The 25,697-nt window shown below is 55.5% G+C and overlaps 1 protein-coding gene across 2 annotated transcripts; it reads right to left on the bottom strand.

Annotated features, from left to right (window-relative positions):
• Positions 1–883: 883 nt before the first annotated feature.
• LOC136566799 (acidic leucine-rich nuclear phosphoprotein 32 family member B) lies at positions 884–9,908 on the bottom strand. 2 transcript variants are annotated; one of them, XM_066566102.1, is made up of 7 exons: positions 9,759–9,908; positions 7,025–7,174; positions 6,456–6,578; positions 5,316–5,514; positions 4,861–4,979; positions 4,464–4,518; positions 884–2,653 (listed from the first exon to the last, which is right to left on the bottom strand). In XM_066566102.1, the coding sequence occupies exons 1-7, from the start codon at positions 9,810–9,812 to the stop codon at positions 2,565–2,567; spliced, it is 789 nt and encodes a 262-aa protein (XP_066422199.1). In that variant the 5' UTR covers positions 9,813–9,908; the 3' UTR covers positions 884–2,564. The 2 variants fall into 2 exon arrangements, with proteins under 2 accessions (XP_066422199.1, XP_066422198.1); XM_066566101.1 differs by having other exon boundaries at positions 4,861–4,982.
• Between the last annotated feature and the right edge of the window lie 15,789 nt (positions 9,909–25,697).

Below are 25,697 nucleotides of genomic sequence, written 5' to 3' on the forward strand. Positions count from 1 at the left end.
CTTCCATCCCTTCCTTTGTCCTGCTCCCATCCCTTCATCCTGCTGCCATCCCTTCCTCCTGCCATCCCTTCTTCCTCCTGCTGCCATCCTTCCCTTCCCTTCCCTTCCCTTCCCTTCCCTTCCCTTCCCTTCCCTTCCCTTCCCTTCCCTTCCATCCCTTCCTCTTCTTCCTCCTGCCATCCCTTCTTCCTCCTGCTGCCATCCTTCCCTTCCCTTCCCTTCCCTTCCCTTCCCTTCCCTTCCCTTCCCTTCCCTTCCCTTCTCTTCCCTTCCCTTCTCCTTCCATCCCTTCCTCTTCTTCTTCCTGCCACCCCTTCCTTCCTCCTGCTGCCATCCCCCACAGGATGAGCAGCACCTGGGATGCCCCGGGGCTCTCTCCTGCAGCCCCCCCTGAGCTGGCACCGTGCCCTCCCCAGTCCATCCCAGTCCCCTCAGGCCCTGATGGACACCCTGAAGTGTCCCTGAGCTGCTCAGAGCTGACAGTGGCAGCTCATCAGAGCCATGGGGTCACAGAGCACCCCAAAGGGAGGGACCCCGAGGTCCCAAAGAGGGGCAGGGGGCACAGCTCAGCCCCCGTGCCCAGCTGGCACAGGTGAGTGCCCTGCTCCTCCAGGGCAGTGCCACCCCAAAGGCAGGAGGGAGACCCTTCCCAGGCTGTCCCAGGCCCCCCCAAAGGGCAGCACTGGCCCAGGGGGTGCTGCAGACCCCACAGCAGAGCCCCCCTCTGTCCCTGCCAGCCCAGGCTGAGCCCAACCCAGCCCTGCTGGGGACAGGGGACAGTCCCTGCTCCCAGCACAAACCCAAACCTGCCCCAGAGCCCCCACTCCGAGCATTCCTGGCTGGTCCCAAGGCAGAGGCAGCCAAGACAAGCTCCATAGCAATGGATTTTTAAAAACTGAAGTCTTTATTAAAGTTTTATCCAAATTTTGTAACAAAAGATACAAAAGGGCTGGAGATCCTTATTTCTGGGACTAGTCTGACCAATCAAAACCTGACAGTTACTAGGCTAATATAAAATCCATACAATCTGCTAAAAATGCAGGGAAAAAAAAATTAGAAGTAACTGCTGCTCTGACTTTTTTTTTTCTTTTTTTTTTAAATTCCTTAAAACATTTATAAGTTACTCAGTTTGCATTTTACAGGATTAGTTCTTCTCCGAATGGTCACAGCGACTGTACAATGCAAGAGACACCAGCAAAGCGAGGCAGGGAGGGGGGGATGTGCTGCTGAACACACCCCCAGGAGGGGAGAGGAGGGCTGGAGCCTCGGCCCCGGGGACACACGGAGCCCCCAGTGGGAATGCCACAAAGTGCCAGTGCTTGTCTGCACCCCCGGGCTGTCCCTCTGTCTGTCCCTCCCTCCCTCCCTTCTCCCCAGGGATGCGCTGGTTGGACGCCTCTGGGATGGCAGGGAAGGTGGCAATGGGGTTGGGAATGCTGCATGAACCTGCCTGGCTCCCCCAAATCTCCCTCCAGCCACCAAAGGGTGCCACCCCCACAGTGGGGACACGAGGCTGGAGCTCTGTTCCCTGCTGGGAACGCAGGAGGAGGAGGAGGAGGAAGAGGAGGATGCCCAGGCCAGGCTGGCACCAGGGGCCCGTGCAGAGGTGGCACTGGCTGGCAGAAGGACCCTGAGAATTTCCAGGCTAACACGGTCTGCAGGAGCATGGATCACAGTGATGGTGGTGGCTGCACAGGGCTGTGCAGAGTGAAATGAGGGCTGGAGGAGCAGTACCCCCTCACCTGCATTCCCTATCCCTTCCCAAAGCTGCTGCAGGGCTCCCACAGCACAGGCACAGCCACAGGAACCCCCCTCACCTGGGACAGCCCAAGGGATGGTTCTTGAGTGGCCAGTTCCAGTTTATAAAATAAAAATAGGAAAGCAAGTGCAGGGTTACTGCAAGGTGCATCGCAGAGGTACCAGGTCATGCAAGCAGCCCCTCCCTCCCTCCCCCAAAACCCCAGGCACCCCCATCCCCAGCACTAAAGCATCTTCAAGCATGTCCAGAGATCACATCACCATGATTTCAGATCTGAGACACCCTCAGGATCCTTGTGAGTCCACGCAGATGAACCAGATTTTGCACCCGAGGTGGCTCAAAAAGCGTCTTCAGAGCCCTGGGCTGAGGGCACGAGGGTGGCAAAGGCCTTCTGTGCTGGCAGGGTGACAGCTGGAGCTCTGGGTCCAGTGTGGCACAGCTGATTTGGGACACACAGATACCCTAAGGAGGAGATTTTTTTTTTTCCTCTTTTTTTTTTGGCTTTTTTTTTTTGCTTTTTTTTTGCCTTTTTTTTTTTTTTTTTTTAAGCTGCTGCACAAACCACCGAACAGAGAAAAGCCTTTGGTCATGATAGTTGTGAGAAAAAAAAGTGAGCCTTGTATGGAAGATTCCCCTGAATGCCTACAGTATTCTAAATCTTAAAAAAATATATTGTGGACGCTGCAGCCATTACAAAGGGGGAGGAGGAGGAGTGGGAGACAGGGATTTACAGTCTCACACAGACACAACGGGGAGGTTAAGACAAGCACAGTCAGAGTCTGTAAAACTGATTGGCTCGCTGGCATCAGTCATCCTCATCATCCTCTTCGTCCTCTGCATCTTCCTCTCCTTCATCCTCTAGACTTCGTTTTCTCTTCTGCCCACACGGGTGGTCTGCAAAGAGAGGGGGGATTCACTCTCCAGCCCAGCCCAGGGACAGCAGCTGAGCTGGCAGGGGACAGACTGGCACCATTTGGGAGCAGATCCCCGGGACAGACTGGCACCATTTGGGAGCAGATCCCCTGGACAGCCTGGCACCATTTGGGAGCAGATCCCCGGGACAGACTGGCACCATTTGGGAGCAGATCCCCGGGACAGACTGGCACCATTTGGGAGCAGAACCATGGGACAGACTGGCACCATTTGGGAGCAGATCCATGGGACAGACTGGCACCATTTGGGAGCACATCCATGGGACAGACTGGCACCATTTGGGAGCAGATCCCCGGGACAGACTGGCACCATTTGGGAGCAGAACCATGGGACAGACTGGCACCATTTGGGAGCAGATCCCCGGGACAGACTGGCACCATTTGGGAGCAGATCCCCTGGACAGCCTGGCACCATTTGGGAGCAGAACCATGGGACAGACTGGCACCATTTGGGAGCAGAACCATGGGACAGACTGGCACCATTTGGGAGCAGATCCCCTGGACAGCCTGGCACCATTTGGGAGCACATCCATGGGACAGACTGGCACCATTTGGGAGCAGATCCCCGGGACAGACTGGCACCATTTGGGAGCAGAACCACGGGACAGACTGGCACCATTTGGGAGCAGATCCCCGGGACAGACTGGCACCATTTGGGAGCACATCCATGGGACAGACTGGCACCATTTGGGAGCAGATCCAGCCTGCCCTGCCCCTCCTGCAAAAGCCTGGGCTCACATGAGACACCAACAACTTTCTCTGCCCTCCAAGCATCCTGTACAACAGCTGAAAATGGGATTTTTTTGTTGCTGTTGTTGAGCACCCTCAAAACCACAGCATCTGCAGAAATCAGGGACTCCTAACCAAGCTCAGGCACTGTTGAGGCCTCAAATCCTGGGGCAGGTTTGGGACCCTCACTCCAAGGAGGACATTGAGAGGCTGGAGCATGTCCAGATAAAGGAATGGAGATGAGGAAGGGTCTGGAGCACCAGGAGAGGCTGAGGGAGCTGGGAAGGGGCTCAGCCTGGAGCAAAGGAGGCTCAGGGGGGCCCTTGTGGCTCTGCACAGCTCCTGCCAGGAGGGGACAGCCAGTCTTGTCCCAGGTAACAAGGTAAGACAGGGTAAGAGGAAATGGCCTCAAGTTGCACCAGGTGAGGCTTAAATGGGATATTGGGAAAAATTCCTTCAAGGAGAAGGAGGTCAGGCATTGGCACAGGCTGCCCAGGAATCACCATCCCTGGAACTGCTCAAAAAAATGTGGATGTGGCACTTGGGGACAGGGGTCAGAGCTGAACATGGTGGTGTTGGACTCAGTATTAGAGGGATTTCCCAACTTTAACAATTCCATGATTCATCCAAGATTATTTGAATTCACACCAGCCACAATATTCTGCCAGCTTTCATCTGGGTGTTTGTTTGTACAGCCAGAGGAGCCTGGCCCCAAGCTCAGATCTGAGAGAGGAATGTGCCCCCAAGAGATTCCCTCAGACCCTCCTGGGACAGAAGCCCTGCTCCTGCATGGCCCATCAGTTCCCAGAAGTGCTTTTCTGAGCAGCTGACCTCTCACATTTCCCAGAATTACCCAGCATGGCTGGAATTTCATCCCTTTCCCTCCCTGTGTGACCCTGGGTGATGATGACACTGCTCAGCACCAGCTCGGGCAGAAAAGCTGCAGCAACAACAGCACTGAGGCTGAGGAAGCTCCAAAAACACCAAATATTTGACTGTTGAAGGAGCTCTGCAAGAAATTGGATTGTTAGGACTCAACTCACCCTCTTCAGCTTCATCTTCTTCATCCTCCTCACCATCCTCCTCCTCATCTTCCTCCTGGAGTGAAAACAAGAGGGTTTGTAGCAAGAACCCCAATTCCCTGAGCACTAATCCCAGTCCTGCTCCCCTCTGAAGCCTGAGGGTGGCAGGAGAAGCTCTGGATCTCCAAGAGCTCCTCACATGCCAGGGATGGAGCTGCATGATCCATCACTCAGAGCCATGGAAGTGCCAGGCCAGGGCTGAACTGGAAACTCCCTGCAGTTTGTGGCTCTCAGCAGCCCAGAGGGCAGGGAGAAGCCAGAATGGATGGCAAACTCCTGAGATCTGCCCCCACAGAGGCTCCTGTGACACCTGGGTCACCACACAAGGGACACACGTGCGACCTGGTGACAGCCTCACCTCATCATCTACTCCATCCTCCTCCTCTTCACCTTCCAGATCATCGTCTTCATCTTCCTCGTCATCAATGACTTCTTCATCCAAATCATCTTCCTCCTCGTCATCCTCCTCTTCCTCACCTTCTACCAAAAAGGGGGAGGGAGGGAAGTGCCCCAGTTCCCAAACCCAGGCACCTCTCACCCCTCAGTGCTGTGTGAGCAGCAGGCAGGGGTCACAGAGGATGAGGAGGGACAGCACCAAGCCCTGTCACCTCCCAACAAGCCCTGTCACCTCCCAACAAGCCCTGTCACCTCCCAACATGTCCCACTCCCTCCCAGGAGTGGGCTGGGGGAGGAAGAAAGGGTAAAGACCCACAGAGCCCCTCCTGCAGTGCCAACCCCATTGCTGGAACCCACCCTAAAGTGCAAAAGGGGTCGTTACCAAGCAGGAAAACCAGGAGGAGAAAAAACCCTCACCTTCCCCATTCTCATAATCATCTTCCAGTGCATCCCCATCTGCTTCAGGGTCTGAGTCAGGGGCTTCCTGCTCATCAGCATCAAAGCCATCCAGGTAGGTGAGCTGGGGCAGGAGGGCGAACACGCTCTCCCGGTAGTTGATGAGCATCGTCACCTCACAGTTGAACAGGTCCAGACTGTGGAGGTTTGGCAACTTTTTCTGCAAAAAATCCATTTGTTAAGGTTATTTACAGTGCTGTCTGAAGATCAAGAAGGCAAGGAAGGGTGGTTGGGGCACTGCCCAGGTCCAGCACAGAGTGGTTCTGCCACAAATGCTCCTCAGATGGAGAGGAGTCACTGCTCCTCTCACTGTTGGCACAAGAAATCTCTGTCCAGCTCCTCTGTCCTGGCTTCCCTTTCTGGAACAAACTCTCTGTGTATTTGCAAATCTTTCTTGCTTCTGAGCAGGCCCAGCAAGCTCAGGAGCAGCTGAGCTGGACTCATCCTGCTCAAAAGATCAGGCAGAGCTCAGGGAGAGCTGCAGCCTGGGTGCCCTTGGCACAGCCCAGCTCAGGCTGTCACAGCGGGCACCATGCCAAGGAAAGGAGGAGCAAAACAATCCCAAATTCCTTCTGGAGGGAATGGATGGACAAAACAGCCAGTGAGACACATGCCCTGTGTCAGACCTGTCCCTCACAGCATTCCTGGGGCAGCTCAGGTGGAGCCTCAGAGGCCTTTTCCAGCCTCACTGACCACTGTGGGAATGGGAATGGGAGCCCTGCAGTGCTGGCACAGCAGAACCTTCAGGCTGATGGGACAGATGCCCTCAGTGCTGTCCAGTTACCTCATTCCATGACACCCCAGGTGCCACCTACCTCCAACTGCCTCCGACCCTTTCCCGGTCCCTTCTCAGCTGGGCACTGAGCATCCACAGTTTTACTCATCCAGCCCCATTTCACGCTTCTTTTAGCAACTGGCTGCTGCTTTTCCAGACTGAGGAGCCATTAACTACTGGCCCAGCCTCAAACTGGGATCAAATCTGTTCCCATCAGAACCACGAAGTGCTGTTGGAACAGTGACCAAGACGTTGGATTCCTGCTGCACAGACCCAATCCCCAAAGGAAAAGCCATCCCTGGGATTCCAGCACAGCCTCCACTCACCAAGGGCTCCAGGGTATTGATGTCTTTGATCTTGTTGCCACTTAGGTTCAAGTGTGTCAGGTTGGGAGTTTTCTCTGCTAGAACTTCAAGGCCACCAGAAATCCTATTATCACTCAGCTCCAGCTGAAGGGAGGGAATATCACATGGTCACCAAGTGTTTCAGCTCGTGATACAGGGAAGGAAATTGCACTGAGAACTGGGCTACAACGAGCACCCAAATTTCAGCTCACAGAGCAGCAGGTCAAGTTTGCCCTTAAAAACCCTTTCCTGCAGGGGCACAGCTCTGCCAGCCACCCCCATGCTGGTAAGTGCTGCAAAATCCAAAATATTTATGGGGTCATGAACGTTCTGACAGCAGCCCAAGAGCAGAAAAGCAAGACAGGAAGGGCACTAAACACCTGAAGAGCTCAGAAGGGTTTTGTTGCATGTTAAAACCGACCCCTCTCACTTGCTCAGCACACAAGGAGCAAAATTCAAGATATTTTCTGGCAAATACAGAAAAACCAACAGCCACCAGGGGCAGCACAAGGCCAAGGGCTGCTGGAGATGGCAGCAGAGTCCTGACTCACCTTCCGGAGCTTGTTGAGTTTGGGGAGGTTGGACACGGACAGCAGGTTGATGTTGATCATGCTGAGGAACTCCAGGTTCTCAAAGTCTGAGGAGAGGCCGACCACCTTGCCATCCTCTGAGCGACAGTTGTCCAGGACCAGCTCCTTCACCTGCACAGGGACACCCAGAGCTGGCACCACAGCTGCCACCGTCCCCCTGGCCTCGAGGTGACATCACCAACACACCCAGAGCACTGAACCTCCAGGTCCTCCTCACTCAAATTGAGGACCTTAAAACCAAACAACTTTTGGTGACAGTCCCTCACCGTGGTTGGGGTTTCAGCCTCTAAGCACAAGCCACCAACACACTGCTGCTGTCCCCACCAAGTCCCCACCTCCAGGGGTTTGGAACCACGAGGTCACATCCCAAAGCTCCCTGCGCATCAATAAAGCTTTCAGAGTCAGCTTCAGGCTCTGCTAACGAGGGGCCAAACGAGGTCAGCTGGGTTTGTCCCCTCCCACTTTGTCCCCCCACACCCCTGGGGTGCCAGGAAACCTGTCCCCACAGGACTGACCTCGCTGTGACAGTGACAGTGAGGTGACACAGGTGCCTGGGCAGGGCTCAGCACACGAGCCCAGCCTCAGGCTGGTGACACAAGACCACTGATGGCACCAAACATTGTGCCCAGCATGGATTCCACATCCAGGAGCCTCCAGGAGGTTCAGCACACGAAGGAATCAACCCCCCCGTGCCACCAGGACCACCAAGCACCAGCACAGAACTGTCCTGGAGGGAAACACCCCTGTCTCCCCAGATGCAGCCCCAGCTCTCACAAACCACTCCCAAAACCTGCTTTCACCCCACACATTCTTGACAGCAAGATGCAAAAATGAGCCTTGGCCAGAAGGCTTGTGGCGCTCTCCAAATCCCTCCTTCGCAGCGCTCCCATTTTCCCTCTCCTGCTCACACCAGCCAGCTCCCAGAGTCATTTTAAACACTCTGCCTTCCCAGAGAGAGAGCCTGGGGCTGAGGGCCATCTCTGCCACCTGCACAGCACAAGCTCAGAATGAATTATCACCTCAAACTCCTCAAGTGGCATCGCTGCTCGGGGGTTTGAGGTGAGGCTCTCCGAAGTTTTGGAGCAGAGTTTGTTTTGCTCCCCAACACGTCAGAAAACTGATGTGCCCCAACCAAAGTGGGACTGTCACTGTGGTGAGGGGAAAGGTGGCAAAGGCCAGGCCTGGGTGGCTGCTGCTGTGAGGTGTGGGCACAGAGGTGAGCCTGAACTCCAGCAGGTCATCATGGAATTCCGGAATGGTTTGGGTTGGAGGGGACATCAAAGCCCATCCAGTGCCATGGCAGGGACACCTTCCACTGTCCCAGGCTGCTCCAAGCCCTGTCCAGCCTGGCCTTGGGCACTGCCAGGGATGCAGGGGCAGCCCCAGCAGAGCCTAACCCAGCCAAGCCCAGCTTTACCCCAGGCCGGGCCCTTTCTGAGGTCCCAGGACACTCAGCAGGTCCCGGGACACGCAGGGACACCCAGCCCTGACCCCGCTGGCTCTGCAGCTCCTGGCGCCCGCAGCTCCTCCTGCTCAGCCGTTCTGCTCCTGCAAATCCCCTGGCCCTGCACGGAGCCGCTTTAATCTCCACCCAAAGCCCCGCTCGCCGCCCGTTCCCCCCCGTGCTCGGTGCCACGGCACCACCGAGTGTCCCCGGGGCCAGGGAGGGACCGGGCACGGCCCGGCGGAGCGGCCCGGGAAAAGGGGAGAGCCGGGAAAGAGGGAGATCCAGGGAAAAGAGAGCGGGGAGAGCCGGGGAACAGGGAATGGGGAGATGCAGGGAAAAAGGAGATACGGGGAAAATGAGAGATCCAGGGGAAAAGAGACCGGGGAGATCCGGGGAAAAGGGGAGATCCAGGGAACAGGGAATGGGGAGATCCAGGGAAAAGGGAGAGCCGGGGAAAAGGAGAGATCCAGGGGAACAAGGAGATCCAGGGGAAAAGGAGAGATCCAGGGGAAAGGGGAACGGGGAGATCCGGGGAAAAGAGAGCGGGGAGATCAAGGGAAAAGTGAGGGGGGTGACCGGGGGAAAAGGGGAGATCCGAGGAAAGGGGAGATCAGGGGAGACCCGAGGAAAAGGGAAGATCCGTGAAGGGGCGGCCGGACGAGACCCGGGGATGAGGCGGCCCCGGGAATGAGGCGGCCCCGGGGCGGGTGCGGAGCGCTGGGCCCGGCCCCGCGGCCGCCAGCGGAGGGGAACGGGCGGCCCCGGCGGCACCCAAAGGTTCATCCCCGCAGCCCCCGAGCCCTTCGCCGGGCGGAGGAGCCCGCGGGAGCCGCTCCGGGCCCGGCGGGGCCCCGCTAACATGGCCGAGCCGCCATGGCCGCGCGGGGCCGCCCCGTTCCCCGGGCCCGCTGGCTGCGGCGCGGCGGGGCCCGGCCCGGCCCGCTGCCCGTCCCGCTGCTCCCCGCTGCCCCCTCCGCGGGCCGGGCCGGGCCCCGCCACCGCCACCGCCGCCTCCAGCGCGGCCCCGGTGCGGGCGGGCCCCGCCGCGCACGTGCGCGCCGCCATGCCGGGGCTGCGGGCCCGGCGGGAGCGCTCCCGCCACAACCGCCCCGTCCCCACCCCGCCAAACCCGCCCGGTCCCCGCCGTGCGGGACCCCCGCGGGCCGCTCCGCCACCGCCAGCCTTCCCCCTGCCGCCAACCCCTCATCCCGCCCGCAGCACGTGCCGCCCCGCGCTCCCCCGCCGCACCTCGCTCGGCTTCTTGTTGCGCAGCTCCAGCGTCAAGCGCTTCTCCATCTCCATGCTCCCTCCGCTCCGCCGAGCCCGAGCCGCGCTTGCGCTCCCGGTGCCGCTCCCGGTGCCGCCGTTCCCGGTGCCGCCGCTCCCGGCCCCGCCGCGCTCCCGCTCCCGCCCCCGCCCGCGCGCGCGCCGCCGCCGCCCGGCGCAGGAAGAGGCGCCAACGGCAACAAAGGCGCGCGCGCCGCAGCCCTGCGACAGCGCCCCCTGCCGGCAGCGCCCCGCACATACACACAGACCGTCCCCAAGGACCCGGGTTCGAGTCCCGGCTCCGCACGGAGCCGGCCCCGAGCGCTCACCGGGCGCTGCCCACCGGCTCACCGCGTTCCGCAGGCATGTTCGTGTCCCCAGACACTGCTGCCAGCTGCAGTGGCACGTTCCGGTCCTCAGGTGCCGCGTTCCAGTCTTCAGCAGAGTGTTCCAGTCTCCGGAGCTACATTCATATCCTCAGGCAATGTGTTCCGGTCTCCAGTGCTGTGTTCCCATCATCAAGAACCAGGATTCCTTCTCCAGAGCCACATTCCCATTCCCAGATACCATGGTTCCATCTCCAGAGTCATGGTTCCATCTCCAGAGCCGTGTTCCCATCCTCAAGCACTGCATTCCCATCCCCAGGCGTTGTGTTCCAATCTCCAGAGCCACATTCCCATTCCCAGAAACCATGGTTCCATCTCCAGAGCATGTTCCCATCTTCAGGAACCAGGATTCCTTCTCCAGAGCCACATTCCCATTCCCAGATTCTATGTTCCCATCTCAAGATACCATGGTTCCATCTCCAGAGCCATGTTCCCATCCTCAAGCACCGTGCTACCATCCCCAGGCATTGTGTTCCAATCTCCAGAGCCACATTCCCATTCCCAGATTCCGTGGTTCCATCTCCAGATACCATGTTCCTGTCATCAAGAACCAGGATTCTTTCTCCAGAGCCACATTCCCATTCCCAGATTCCATGGTTCCTTCTCCAGAGCCATGGTTCCATCTCCAGAGCCACGTTCCCATCCTCAAGCACTGCGTCCCCATCCCCAGGCGTGGTGTTTCCAGTCTCCAGAGCCACATTCCCACCTCCAGGCACCATGTCCCAGTCCCCAGGGGCTGTTCCCACCCCCAGGCACCACAATCCCTTCTCCAGCTCCTGCTCCCACCCCCAGGTGCCTCTGGCAACTTCCTGGGGTGACCCAGCTGGGTGTTGGGTTCTTCTCCTGAGTCCAAGGCACAAGAGGAAAGGCCTCAAGCTGCTCCAGGGGAGGTTTGGAGTGGAGATCAGGAGAAATTCCTTAAATTCCTTCACAGGAAGGGGGGTCAGGCCCTGGCACAGCTGCCCAGGGCAGGGCTGGGGTCACCATCCCTGGGGCGGTCAAGCCACACGTGGATGTGGCACTTGGGGACGTGGGTTAGTGGTGGCCTTGGCAGTGTGGGGTCATGGTTGGACTCGATCATCCCAGAGGGCTTTTCCAACCTCAGCAATTCTCTGATTCCATTTTCCTGTCCTCAGTGCCACTTTTCTGTCCCCAGTGCCATGTTCTTGTCCCCACTGCCATATTCCCATTCCTAGGGCCACTTTCCCATCCCCAGTGCCATGTTCCTGTCCCCAGTGCCACTTTTCTGTCCCCAATGCCACATTCCCATCTCCAGGGCCATGTTCTCATTCCTAGGGCCACCTTCCTGCCCCCAGTGTCACTTTCCCATCCCCAGGGCCATGTTTCTGTCCTCAGTGCCACTTTGGTGTCCCCAGTGCCACATTCCCACCCCCAGGGCCATTTTCCCATCCCCAGTTCATTTTTCTGTCCCCAGTGCCACATTTCCATCCCCAGTGCCATGTTCCTGTCCCCAGTGCCACGTTCCCATTCCTAGGGCCACATTCCTGTCCCCAGTGCCACTTTGTTGTCCCCACTGCCATGTTCTTGTCCCCTGCCACATTCCCATCCCCAGAGCCATGTTCCTGTCCCCAGTGCCACATTCCCATTCCTAGGGCCACATTCCTGTCCCTAGTGCCATGTTCCTGTCCCCAGTGCCACGTTCCTGTCCCCATTGCCACCTTCCTGTCCCCCTTCCGGGCCCCTGTCCCCGTCCCTGTCGCTGTCCCAGCCCCTCCCTGCCCGCGGGCAGGGCTGATAAGGGCAGGGTGTGTGTCGGGCTCTGGCTGCAGGAAGGACGAGATAACAGCGGGACCTCCCTCCCTGTTTGTCCCTTCCCTGTGTGACAGGGCCACTCGGAGCCCGGCTGTCCCTCCTGGAACGCTGCTGGCCTCACAGGGACAGGGCAGGCAGGGCTGTCACTGCCCCTGGCCCAGGAGGTGACCTCAGCCCCGCTGTCCCTCCAGGGGGTGACAGAGCTGGTGGGACCCCTCTGCAGGGCTGGGGAAGGTCCCCACTGATGACACAGAGCCACCAGTGCCAGGGACCCCACATTACTGCAGAATTTGGGCGCTGCTGCCTGTCCCTGCACCCCAAGTCGCTGAGAAAGGAGCCAGGGAAATGTTTCTGATCCAAGTAAACAGGAACACGAGGGCTCCCAGGCCAGGCCCCACTGTCCCTCATTGTCCCCTCTGGCACAGGGCCACCAGCCTGCCTTGTAGGGCAGGAAATGGCTTTGTGGGCCACCAGCCTGCTGTCACTGGGAGGAGCAAAACGTCCAGCACAGGGGCTCAGCTCCAAAGGGACCAAACCCAGGCTTTGTCAGAGCTGATAAGGGCTATCTGCCCTGAAAGAGGAGAAAAATCGCCTTGAACGCATTTTTGGCACCTCTGTGACTGCTCTGGCTGAGCACAGCTCGGGTTCTCCAGCCAGAGAGAGGCACCGAGGCAGCTCCCCCTCCTTGGGGGCCCTAAGGAGACCCCAAACCCACCCAGGTCTGGGGCTGTGTGGAGCTGGGCAGAGGGGATGGAGGAGATTTGGGGTGGATGGAGGATGGATGGATGGATGGATGGATGGATGGATGGATGGATGGATGGATGGATGGATGATGGATGGATGGATGGATGATGGATGGATGGATGGATGGATGGATGGATGGATGGATGGATGGATGGATGGATGATGGATGGATGATGGATGGATGGATGATGGATGGATGGATGGATGGATGGATGGATGGATGGATGGATGGATGATGGATGGATGGATGGATGGATGGATGGATGGATGGATGGATGGATGGATGGATGGATGGATGGGGGGATGGATGGATGGATGATGGATGGGATCATCTTTGGGATGGATGGATGGATGGATGGATGGATGGATGGATGGATGGATGGATGGATGGATGGATGGGATGAGTTTTGGGGATGGGATGAGTTTTGGGGGCACTGAAGGAGCAGGAGAGCAGCCCAAGCCTGGAATCAGGACAAGCTCTGAGTGTCCTGCCCAGCTCAGTCACACCTCGAGGGAATGAAAGGATTTGAAAGGGAATGGGGGTGGAACCATGGAAATTTTTAGGTTGGAAAGGAGCTTTAAGACCAACGAGTCTAACGGTGAGGCCAAGGCCAGGCTGGACAGGGCTTGGAGCAGTTTGGGACAGTGGAAGGTGTCCCTGCCATGGCAGGGGTGGCACTTTAAAGTCCCTCCCGTCCCAAACCATTAATTGATGTGACGATTCTACAACCATCGAGCCCGGCCACAATGGGTGGCTCGGGGTGATCCCAGGCTCCTCCGACCCTTTAGGGCTCCATCCTGGGGGAAAGGCAGGTCCAGCACCCGAGGTGTCCCCGGTCCCCGCCCCGAGCCCCGCAGCAGCGCAGGCGGGAGATGCTCGGAGCCATCCCCGCTCGCTGATCTGCATTTGTTTGAAGGTTCTTTCATGTCCCCTTTGAGGCTCGTTTCCTGTCCTTTGTAGCGAACAATGGCCTGTCCCCCCCTCCCCGGGCCGGGGTGGCTTTATCTCCCCTCCCCTGGGCCGCGCTCCCTCGGGAGCTGAGCTTTTCTCTTTGCCTTCCAATAAAACCCCGGCTCTGCTTCCCCCGTGTTGGGGAAGATGAAACAGGAAAGCCGTATAAATATGATTGTCTGGCAAAAGATTTTGAGAATATAGAAACTATAAGCGAGATTGAAATGAAAGCAAGCTTTGAGATCCCTGAGTTACTGAACAACGGGAAAACAATGGCATGGCCAGCTGAAGGTGATCCCCTTTTGATGGAACAACACCCTCTGCTTGCAGACAGCTCCAAGGGTCAGAGCAGACCCTGCTAGCTTGGCAGAAGGGGCCCAAAGAGGAGTTTTTAGGGTTTAAAATGTAACACGGTATGGTAATGTAATGATTCTTATAGGCTGTATGGAAATGCTACAGGATTTGTATCTTGTACTAGATTGGTTAGTGAGAATTAGAATATTCAACACAGAAGATGATTTATTGTATTGTAACGGGAACTTTGCTCTCTTGCCTTTTACTCTCTCACCCTCTCATCCTCTCTGCCCCTCTCTTCTCTCAGTCCTGCTCTGAGCTGTGCCTGGCAGCTCCCAGCAGGGCCCTGCACCCAGGCCCTTTGCAATAAACCCCAAGTTCCACGACCAGAAGAAGATTTAATGTATTGTAACAGCAATCTCATCCTCTTTTACTCTCTCTTTTCCTTCTTTACTCTTCCTACTCATCTCTTTACCAGCTCTTGCCTTCTCTCAGGCCTGCTCCGAGTTGTGGCTGCAGCTCCCAGCAGGGCCCTGCACCCAGGCCCTTTGCAATAAATGCAATTTCCATGACCTGGCTGCAGAGATCTCTCATCTCCGTCCATCCCCACCGTTCACCCCCAATGCTCCCACACCCCCGGATGGGTTTTAAAGCTGCAGCTCGCAGGGGATGTCTGGGAGATGCATTTGCAGGGATCTCGGTTCTCTGTGCTCGGGCAGATTAACCCAAGCCGGTAATTTACTGCAGTGACAGCGCTGCGAGGCTGGACTGGAACTGCTGACAGGGGTTGAAATTCAGGTCTGCAGCTTTTCAGGCAAGCTGGAGCACAGATGCTGGGGAAAAAAAACCGTATTATCTGTCTGTTATACAACACAACATCACCGGGCTGTGTTTTATACGGAGTTTAACTGCTTCACTCCTGGCCCGGTGGCTCCTCAGAGTCCCTGGGGAGCCCTGGCTGTGCCACAAGGAGCTGCCCAGCACAGCTCTCCAGTGCTAAAATCAGCCACAAGGATCCCCCAGGGGTTCTGTGTCCTTCAGGAGATCTGGGGGTGCTCACCTGGACCAGAGGAGGCTCCAGGGACACCCCAGAGCCCCTGGCAGGGCCTGAAGGGGCTCCAGGAGAGCTGCAGAGGGACTGGGGACAAGGCCTGCAGGGACAGGAGCCAGGCAATGGCTCCCAGTGCCAGAGGGCAGGGCTGGATGGGATCTTGGCAATCAGGAATTGTTCCCTGGCAGGGTGGGCAGGCCCTGGCACAGGGTGCCCAGAGCAGCTGGGGCTGCCCCTGCATCCCTGGCAGTGCCCAAGGCCAGGCTGGACAGGGCTGGGAGCAGCCTGGGACAGTGGGAGGTGTCCCTGCCATGGCAGGGGTGGAATGGGATTGTCCTGTACCTGGATTTTCCGGTACCCCAATCCCTCTCCCATACCCCAATCCCCTTTCCCATACCCCAATCCCCTTTCCCTGTACCCAAATCCCATTTCCTGTACCCAAATCCCTTCTCCCATACCCCAATCCCTTTCCCATACCCCAATCCCTTTCCCATACCCCAATCCCCTTTCCCTGTACCCAAATCCCATTTCCTGTACCCCAATCCCTTCTCCCATACCCCAATCCCTTTCCCGTACCCCAATCCCGTTTCCCGTACCCCAACCCCCAATTCACGTACCCCAATCCCTTCTCCTGTACCCCAATTCCCTTTCCCGTACCCCAAAACAATTTCCCGTACCCCAATCCCTTTCCCCATACTCCAATCCCTTTTCCCTGCACCCCAATCCCGTTTCCCGCTCTCCGCCTGCACCGCGGCCCCGTCACCCGCAGGGGGCAGCACCAGCCCGGCCATGGAGGGGCCCCGGGCCCTGGGGGGGTCCCGGGGATCCCGGGGGTCCCGGGGGAATTGGGGTGCGGGAATTGGGGTGCAGGAGGGGTCTGAGCACGGGTGGTCCCGACCCAAGGGAAACTAAAACCCCCCCCCAGGACCCCTCAAAATCCCATCAGGACCCCCAAAATCCTCTCAGGACACCCCAAAACTCCATCAGGATCCCCTAAAATCCGTCCAAACCCACCCAGGCACCCCCAAACTCCCCAGCACTGACGTGTGCCCAGCGGGCAGCGCCAGCCTCCCCAAAGGTGGCATCCAGCACTGGGCACTGCTGGGACATGGGAGGGTCCTGGAGATGCACCTGGGACAGGGGAGACAGGTGGGGACAGGTGGGGACAGGTGGGACAGGTGGGGACAGGTGGGGACAGGTGGGGACAGGCGGGACAGGTGGGACAGGTGGGGACAGGGGAGACAGGTGGGGACAGGTGGGGACAGGTGGGGACAGGTGGGACAGGTGGAGGACAGGGCAGACAAGTGAGGGACAGGTGGGACAGGTGAAATAAGTGGGACAGGTGGAGACAGTTGGGGACTGCCAGTGTGGGATGTGCAACCTTCAGGTGCCTTTTTGTGACTCGGGACGAGGCGGAGGCGCCCCAAGGGTTTGGGTGGCACCAGTGTCCCCAAACAGGAGCTGTAGAGTCCAACCATTAACCCAGCACCACCACGGTCACCACCAGGCCCTGTGCCCAAGTGCCACCATCCCCAGATCCCCTTTTCCCCATGTACCTCAATTCCCCCTTTCCCAGCACCCCAATTCCCCTCTCCACGCTGCTTTTGAGCATCTCCAGGCTTGGGGGCTCCAGCACTGCCCTGGCAGCTGTGCCAGTGCCTGCCCAGCCTTCCTGGGAAGGGATTTTCCCATTTCCAACCTGACCCTCCCCTGGGACAGTGGAAGGTGTCCCTGCCATGGCAGAGGTGGGATGGGATTGTCCTGTACCTGGATTGCCCTGTATCCCAATCTCCTTTCCCCATACCTCAATCCCTTTTCCCTGCCCCCCAATCCCCTTTCCCATACCCCAATGCCTTTTCTCTACCCCAATCCCTTTTCCCGTACCCCAATCCCTCTCCCCGTACCCCAATCTCCAATTCCCATACCCCAATCCCTTTCCCCATACCCCAACCCCATTTCCTGTACCCCAATTTCCATACCCCAATCCCCTTTAGCCGTACCCCAATTCCCATACCCCAATCCCATTTCCCCGTACCCTAATCCCCCTCCCCGTACCCCAATCCCCTTTCCCCCGTACCCCAATCCCTTTTCCCAAACCCCAATCCCTTTCCCCATGCCCCAACCCCATTTCTGTACCCCAATTTCTGTACCCTAATCCCCTTTAGCCGTACTCCAATTCCTATACCCCAATCCCCTTTCCTGTACCCCAATCCCTTTTCCCCGTACCCCAATCCCCTTTTCCCCATACCCCAATCCCTTTTCGCCCAACCTGAGCTGTTCCCTCTGCTCCTGTCCCTGTTCCCGGGAGCACAGCCCGACCCCTGGGCTGTCCCCTCCTGTCAGGAGCTGTGCAGAGCCACAAGGTCCCCCCTGAGCCTCCTTTGCTCCAGGCTCAGCCCCTTCCCAGCTCCCTGAGCCTCTCCTGGTGCTCCAGACCCTTCCCTGGACACTCTCCAGCCGCTCAGTGTCCTCCTTGTCATGAGGAGCCCAAACTGTCCCCAGGACCTGAGCAGTGCCAGCCCAGGGGCACTGATAGAGCACTGTCCCCACCTCACCTGCACACGGAGTTGTCACCTCCAGCTGCCCCCAGCACCTCCCAGGCCGTTTGCAAGACTTACAACAATTAGTTAATAATTAATTACTGATTTTATAACGTCCCTCAGACCCAGCAGTAACACCAGGAACAAGCACAATGGCAATTCCTGGTGGCACTGCCAAGGGGCTCTGGATCCCCTGTACAGGAACCAACACAGAGAAACCTCCTGTTCCCCCAGAACCTTCCAGGCCGTTTGCAAGACTTGCAACGATTAGTTAATAATTAATTACTGATTTTGCAATGTCCCTCAGCTCAGCCAGACAGTAACAGCAGGAACAAGCACAATGGCAATTCCTGCCAAGGGGCTCTGGATCCCCTGTAAAGGAAACAACACAGAGAAATCCCCGTCCCAAGGAGCTCACACAGGTGGGAAATGGATTCCAGGTGCCTCTTTAACCCCTGATTAGGGTTAAAGAATGCTGCAGCTGCTGGGATGGCATTTCCAGGGACCCCAAAGAGCACCTCAGTCCAGGATTATGGCACATTCAAGCAAACAGGCAGGAGCTCTCTGTCTGTAGGATCCTCAATGTCCCCACTTTGGGGTTTACAGCTCTCAAATGGGGTTTGAAGCAGCACTCGCATCACCCTGTCCTGTCCTGCACCACTTTGCTGCCACCTGAGCTGTGCTCCTGCTGCATCTCAGCCAGCTCGTGACATTTCAGCTCAGCACGGCCAAGGACAGCTGAACCCTGAGGTCCTGCCCTTCTCTGGCCTGGGCTTGCACTTGTCTGGAGAATTTCTGCGAACAGGGAGGAAAAAATCAGGATTTCTGTGTTTGCTCCCTGTTGTTGAAGATTGCAATGCAAGATGCTTTCCATTACCATCTGTATGGCAGATTACCTTTGTCAAGTGGGCAGTTTGCCTTATCTCTCTCTTTGAGTGACCACATTCACACCTCCCTGGGGAGGGGACACTGCTGATAACAGCCATGGAATGTCCCTGCATGGCTGATAAGAACTACAGCATCCCACTGGGAGATGAGAGCCCAGAGGGAGCATTCCTAACTGGATATAATCTAGAGATTTCAAACATTCCTGCCTGGATATAATCTGGAGATTTTGGAACACCAGCACAGCTTCTCCACTGGATTTCCCAGAGGAACAGCAGCTGCCTCTGCCACTGGATCTTCAGAGGAAGATTCCACCCTTCTGCAGGATCCCTGCTCCAGCAGAGCCACCCCTGACACTGCAGGAGGGCTGAGCCACAATTCCAATGGCCCTGCTGCCAACACCCTGACCCACAGGGTGTCAGGTTGGGTTCTGACTCTGGCAGTGTTGTTTTAGTTTGCTGCATTGTTTATTTTATCCTTTTATTTTTCCTTCCCTATTAAAGAACTGTTATTTCCTGCTCCCATATTTTTTGCCTGAGAGCCCCCTTAATTTAAAATTTATAGCAATTTGGAGGGGTGTGGAGGGTTCACATTCTCCATTTCAGGGGAGGCTTCTGCCTTCCTTAGCAGACTCCTGTCTTTCCAAACCGAGACACTCCCACAGCACTGCCCCTAACTCACAGATTTTGTGCTAATATCTTGTTTTTTGCAGGAGAAACATTGGAGTGAGAGCATCCCTGGGCGAGCTGGAGCTCCTCCTCATCACCTCCCTGGTCCCAGAGCACGAGGGGGCTGCTGTGCTCTGCTCCCTGCCTGCACTGAGAGTTCAGGACATGAAAATAAGATTTGGGAAACCTCTGTCTCTGGGAAAGAGCAGCACAGGGAGAGGCACACTGTGGGTGGGATGGCTCCCTCTCCCAGCTCCCATTCCAGTTTCCCAGTCTCAACAACAGGGGAGATAGGCACAGGCTCAGCCTGGAGGCCAGAGCAGCCTCCTCCTCCTCCTCCTCCTCTGTCACCAGCCTTGTGCAAGGCTCTTGCCTTCCCTCCCAGGGTGTGGGAGAATTCCTGGCAGGCAGGAGCTGCTCAGGGTCCAGCTGGGCTTGGGAAACAGCTCCAGGCTCCCTCCTGCACCTTCTGCAGTCTCCCCTGTAACCCTCCAGAGCTGGCATGGGGTGGGCACATCCTCCTCAGGGCCGATTTCACACCCTGGAGCTGTTGTGGTGCCAAACTCCATCCTGATGCAAGCGGGAAATCAAGGGAGTTGCAGCAGCCAGGGGTTATTTTGAGTCCTTCAGCTTCACCTAGGAGTTGCCTGAAGACTCAAACTCTTGGGATTAGTTGGTTTTATTAGCTGGAGATGGGTTTTAGTTCCTGCAGGGAGAGGCAGGAATTAAAAGAGTAACAAGGTAGTGAAGAATTGGGAAGTTATTAAATGGAGGAAGGAAACATTTCTGCAGGGCAAGGGTGGATGTTCAGGAAAAGGAGTGCTCCCAAACACCTTCTCCACAGAGTTTGGCCCATCAGACACCTGGTGGCCCATCAAATTGTACCAGGGGAAGTTCAAATTGGGTATTAGGAAAAGTTCCTTTGTGGAAAGGGTGTCCCAGCACTGGAACAAGCTGTCCTGGGAAGTGGTGGAGTTGTTGTGGCTGAAAGTGTTCAAAAAACCTGTGGAGGTTCAAAAAACCTGTGGAGGTGGCCCTTGGGGACAAGGTTAATTTGTTTTATTAGTTGGAGATGGGTTTTAGTTCCCGCAGGGAGAGGCAGGAATTAAAAGATTTACAAGGTAGGGAGGAATTGGGAAGTTATTAAACAAAGGAAGGAAACATTTCTGCAGGCCAGGGTGGATGTTCAGCAAAAGGAGTGCTCCCAAACATCATCTCCACAGAGTCTGGCCCATCTCCACCTGTTGGCCCATCAAATTGTACCAGGGGAAGTTCAAATTGGGTATTAGGAAGAGTTCCTTCATGGAAAAGGTGTCCAGGTTGTTCTGGGAAGTGATGGAGTCACCATGGCTGAAAGTGTTCAAAAAACCTGTGGAGGTTCAAAAAACCTGTGGAGGTGGCACTTGGGGACAAGGTTCACCAGTGGCCTTGCCAGTGCTGGGTTGGTGGTTGGACTTGATGGCCTGAGAGGGCTTTTCCAAGCCCAGGACTCTGTGATTCCTGTTTGGTGATCCCCAGTGTCTCTGGAGTGGTGCCTTGTGAGGGCTGACCTAGAGCAGAGACTGGACAGAGCTAAAGAATAAAGCAGGGATTTATTAGGAGGCCTCAATGGATCCACCCTGGGCAGCACAAGAGCCCAGCCAGAGCTGCACCCAAGATGAACCAAAATGGTCACAAAATGCACAACCAGTCACAGGGTCTCTCACTCTGATCAGTTCTGCTCCATTTGCATCTTGGAGTTCATTGTCCAGTTCCAGCCCCAGCCCATGCAGTCCCATCCTTGTTTTTCTCTCTCCAGCCCACGTTGTTTGTGCTCTTGGGGCTGAGATTTGGATCATTTGTCCTTGGTCCCCAGCTGGAGCAGGAATTGTTTTGTCTCCCTGCTCTGTGCACAGAGCTCAGCATCCCCTCATGTGAACCCAGACCCACAGACTAAAGCAGCACAGAACCTGAAAAATAGAAAAGCTCAAACCTGGAAAAGGCATCAGGACCTTCCTATGGAATGTGCACAAAGGGGAAATGTCCAGGGACATTCCTGCACCCCCCTGCCCTCCTCAGGCTTTGCCACTTTGGGTGACAAACTCTCCCAAGAGGTTTTTCCAGTGGCTCCTCAAGGTGTCACCATGTCCCTGTCCCAGCAGCCCCTCTGTGCCCTCAAGGCACTCACACCAATCTTGTGTATCCAAAAAGGAGAGAGTCCCAAATATCCACCTTCCTTTATTTGTGTAGGGAGACAGAGCTGGAAAGCAGCTGGGATGGGATGTGCTGCTCTGAACAGAGATGGGAAACTCCCCAAGGCTCAGGGATGTGCACTGGGAGTGAGCAGGGTGGGATGGGGAGGTGTGACCGTGTTCACAGGGGTCTGAGGATGAGGGAAGAGATGAGGATCTGACTCCATGTTTCAAAAGGCTTGATTTATTATTTTATAATATATATCATATTAAAACTATACTAAAAGAATAGAAGAAAGGATTTCATCAGAAGGCTGGCTAAGAATAGAAAAGGAAAATCATGACAAAGGTTTGTGTCTGGGACAGAGAGTCCGAGCCAGCTGGGCTGTGATTGGCCATTAATTAGAAACAACCACATGAGACCAATCACAGATGCACCTGTTGCATTCCACAGCAGCAGATAACCATTGGTTACATTTTGTTCCTGAGGTCTCTCAGCTTCTCAGGAAGAAAAATCCTAAGGAAAGGATTTTCCATAAAAGATGTCTGTGACAGGGAGGCTCAGGGGATGCACTGGGGGGCCTGGAAGATGGGAACAGGGAACACTTCTTGGGATTTCCCATTCCAGGAGGGAAGGGCTCCCAGTCAGGCAGCAGATAGGCAAGGGAACACTGGTTTTACACTGCCACAGGGCAGGGTTAGATGGGATATTGGGGGAAAATCCTTCCCTGTGAGGGTGGTGAGGCCTTGGCACAAGTTGCACAGGGTATCAGGGGTTGTGACTGACCCTGGATCTCTGTCCAAGGCCAGGCTGGACAGGGCCTGGAGCAGCCTGGGACAGTGGAAAGGGTCCCTGCCATGGCAGGAGGATGGAACTGGAAGCTTTTTTGGGTCATTTCCAATCCAAACCAATCCAGCATTCTAAGAGGAGGTGCTTTTCCAGCCAGCACCTAATTAAACACAACCTTGCTGCTGTAGAGTATGACCACAAAAATAATCTTTAAAAGGCTCAGATAAGCGTGGGCAGGACTGGCCTATCCTGACAGGATAGAGGATGGCCCAGGACCTCCAGCTAAGGAAGTACTAAATCACTGACCACCAGAAGATGGGGCAGGAGGCAAACCTGTGTCTGCCTTCCTCGGGCTCCAAATCCCCTCCTGAAGCAGAGGCAGCAGCTCCTGCCCTCTGCCCAGCAGAGCAGGGAGCACAGAGGGGCTGGGGGCTCCTCCTTGAGAGCTCAGACACAGCCCTGACCGAAGAAGTCTCTGGTTCCCAGGGCTGCTTGCTGAGGCTCTGCTACCAAACCTCTCCCAGAACTTGCACAAACCACCGGGGTCTCCTGCCAGATCTTTGCACCACTCTGGGATTGCAGCGTGGGACAGCACAGCTCCTGCTCTGAGCTGCTGCCAGCTGGGGTGGGGAGCTGCAGGCTCAGCCCGAGCAAAAAGGTGTGGGAATTTACAAAATTAGAGGGAAAATTAGAGGGTTTTGGGGAAAGCATTGTTTTCACCAAAGGCACGTGTGCTTCTGGTGATTGGATAGAACTGCTGTCAATATGCTTCTGCTTTGTGTAATTGGTCAAGAAGCTTATAAAGTGAGTTGTAACATTAAGTTTTTTAGCCTGCTGCCTGAAATGTGAGCTGCTGGCATCTTCCCATTGCCATAATCATGTAATGAGAGTGATGCTGAAAAACAAACAGCTTGAAACACTTTCCATAGCAGCCCCATCTCGTTCGTGTGTGTAAATAGCCCCCCTTGCTGGCATCAAAAAGGAACTTTCTCTGCATCCCCTTGCATTTTTTCACATCTCTTCAGAGCTAACATTTGTCTTGGTTTAGGGCAAATTTGGTGGAGAATCTCTAAAGTGGGGGGGCTTTTCTAGTAAGCAAATTTACACTGCTCTTTCTTTAACTGGTTCAGGAAGAATTCTTCGGAGACAAGTGAAAAGAACTTGTTTATTTAACAGGCACAGCACCCCCCAGCACACAGAATGAACAATACTGGATTGTTGGAACTCAGCACATCCCTCTGGATGTCCAGAGCTGCCGAGAACCCCATCAGGGGGCTCAGAGACCCTGGCACACAGCCCAGAACACCTGTGGGTTTGATTGTGACCCCTGGAGCAAGTTGCCAGCTTTGTATGAGGACATGAAAGTCACACAGGTTTGAATAGTACAATAATAAAATGATCACAGGGTGAAAATGTAGATTTTAGGATTTTTGGTATGGGGGTTATGGGGACAAGATGGAGGAACTTGGGTGTGTCCAGCCTTTCTTCTTCTTTCTTCTTCTTGTTCCCCATTTTCTGCAGTGACGTTGGCACTTTGGGATTGGTTTAGAATAGAAATGCACTGTCTAACATGGGTGATAGGTATTGGGAATTAAGTGTAAATATGTTATACGTAGTTTGTAGTATAAAAAGACAACACCCCCTCAGGGGTGGTCAGAGTGCCTGTGGCTGCCCTGCTGAGCAGATCTCAGCTGGGCAGAAAGAAAATTTTATAGATAAGAATTAATAAACAACTTCAAGACCAAAAAGTGAAGAGTCCAGACTCGTTCTTCAGTTGTGCAGGCTGAAGCAGAGACATCCTGCACATCTGGGACAGCAATTATCAAACAGCAACCCGAGACTGGGTGACACTGCTCTGACAAAGATGACAAATTCAGAAAGTCTCTCTCAGGGGTGGTCGCTCTGTTCTCAGTCCCTCCGGCGCTGGGGCAGCTGCTGCAGCCACAAGGGGCAAACTCTCGGTGTTTTCAGGTCCCAGTCCAGAGCAGGCTCAAGTTGGTTCATAAGAGGAAAGGAGAAACAGTCCAGGAAGAAATTTGGACTGTTTAGCTAAACTAATGAATGAGCAGAAGCAAGAGCGAGAGAGCAAAGCGAAAAGCAAAAGCAAAAAAGCAAAAGCAGAAAAGCAAAAGCAGCACCATGTACTGCCCTGCCTCTGTGTCCCACCAGGCTGATAAGAAAACCCAAACAAAACTTTCACTCTTCAGAGCCACTCTTAAAGGCACAGAAGATAACATCCAGCATAAACAGAACACATGAATGGGGATACAAGCATCATAACATCACCCTAAAACAACATTCCAGAAAATGTCCCATCCTGGAAGGGCTCAAGGCCAGGAGCAGCCTGGGGTAGGTGTCCCTGCCCATGGGGATGAGATGGGCTGCAAGGTTCCTCCAACTCAAACTCTTTGAGGATTTTATGTAATAAAGGTGAGAAGTTCCTGGCTGCAGGGGTTAGGTTTGGTGAGAGGAGCCTCCCTCAGCACTGCTCAGTCAGAGCTACACTTGCCCCTAATTCACAGAGTTTGTTCTGATATCCTGTTTTTTTTGCAGGAGAAACATTGGAATGAGAGCATCCCTGGGCAAGCTAAACCCAAAACCTTCTGGGACTCCAAAAATCTGTGGCTGCTAAACCCAAAACCTTCTGGGACTCCAAAAATCTGTGGCTGCTAAACCCAAAACCTTCTGGGACTCCAGGCAGCCCAGTGGCTGAGAAAGCCCAGGCTGTGCTGTGCATGGCCAAGAATAAGGTGATTCTTGATTAAATCTCCTGATTTAGAGATTTTATTCTCCAAGAGGAGCAGAGTGGGGCAGGGCTGTGCATGGCCAAGAATAAGGTGATTCTTGATTAAATCTCCTGATTTAGAGATTTTATTCTCCAAGAAGAGCAGAGTGGGGCAGGGCTGTGCATGGCCAAGAATAAGGTGATTCTTGATTAAATCTCCTGATTTAGAGATTTTATTCTCCAAGAGGAGCAGAGTGGGGCAGGGCTGTGCATGGCCAAGAATAAGGTGATTCTTGATTAAATCTCCTGATTTAGAGATTTTATTCTCCAAGAGGAGCAGAGTGGGGCAGGGCTGTGCATGGCCAAGAATAAGGTGATTCTTGATTAAATCTCCTGATTTAGAGATTTTATTCTCCAAGAGGAGCAGAGTGGGGCAGGGCTGTGCTCAGCCCCTGCAGGCCCAGCAGCTCCCAGGGAGTTACACAAGGCCCAGCCTCTCCTCACACCTCACAGTGCTGGAGGCACATGTGACAGATGACAGCACTGGGAGAATGTCCTTTAATCACTCCTGTTCTCACTGTCACCATCAGCAATTATGGCATTTGCTTTGAAACCCGCCAGGATTTCAAAACAAGCCCGGGGTGCTCAGATTGACAAAGCCTCCTGGGCTGCCTGGTATGGCATCCTGCCTGCAGTGCAGGATTGCTCAGGGACATTGCTCAGTGCTGAGGGATGGCTGGGGAATCTCTCCTGGGCCCTGAGAGCAGCGCTGTGGGGCCTGACAAGGCTTGTGGAGGCTGACTTGCACAAGGGGTTGCGCCCAGCAGGTGTTTCAGGCACTGGAGGCTCCAAAGCCACACCTGGCGTGGGGTGCTCCTGCCTTTGCTGCTCCTGCTGCTGCTGGATTTTGGTTGCCTGGAGCCTGGTGAGGAAGCACAGAGA

The sequence above is a fragment of the Molothrus aeneus genome, chromosome 27 (assembly GCF_037042795.1).
Source record: "Molothrus aeneus isolate 106 chromosome 27, BPBGC_Maene_1.0, whole genome shotgun sequence".
NCBI lineage: Eukaryota > Metazoa > Chordata > Aves > Passeriformes > Icteridae > Molothrus > Molothrus aeneus.

Excerpts from the sequence above, each read along its gene's own strand:
- LOC136566799 (XM_066566101.1), bottom strand. The coding sequence starts at position 9,812 with ATGGAGATGGAGAAGCGCTTGACGCTGGAGCTGCGCAACAAGAAGCCG. Across the intron at positions 4,983-5,315 it reads TGATTATGAGAATGGGGAAG|AAGGTGAGGAAGAGGAGGAT; the intron begins GTGAGGGTTTTT and ends CCTTTTTGGTAG. Across the intron at positions 2,654-4,463 it reads AGAAGATGAAGCTGAAGAGG|ACCACCCGTGTGGGCAGAAG; the intron begins GTGAGTTGAGTC and ends CTCTCTTTGCAG.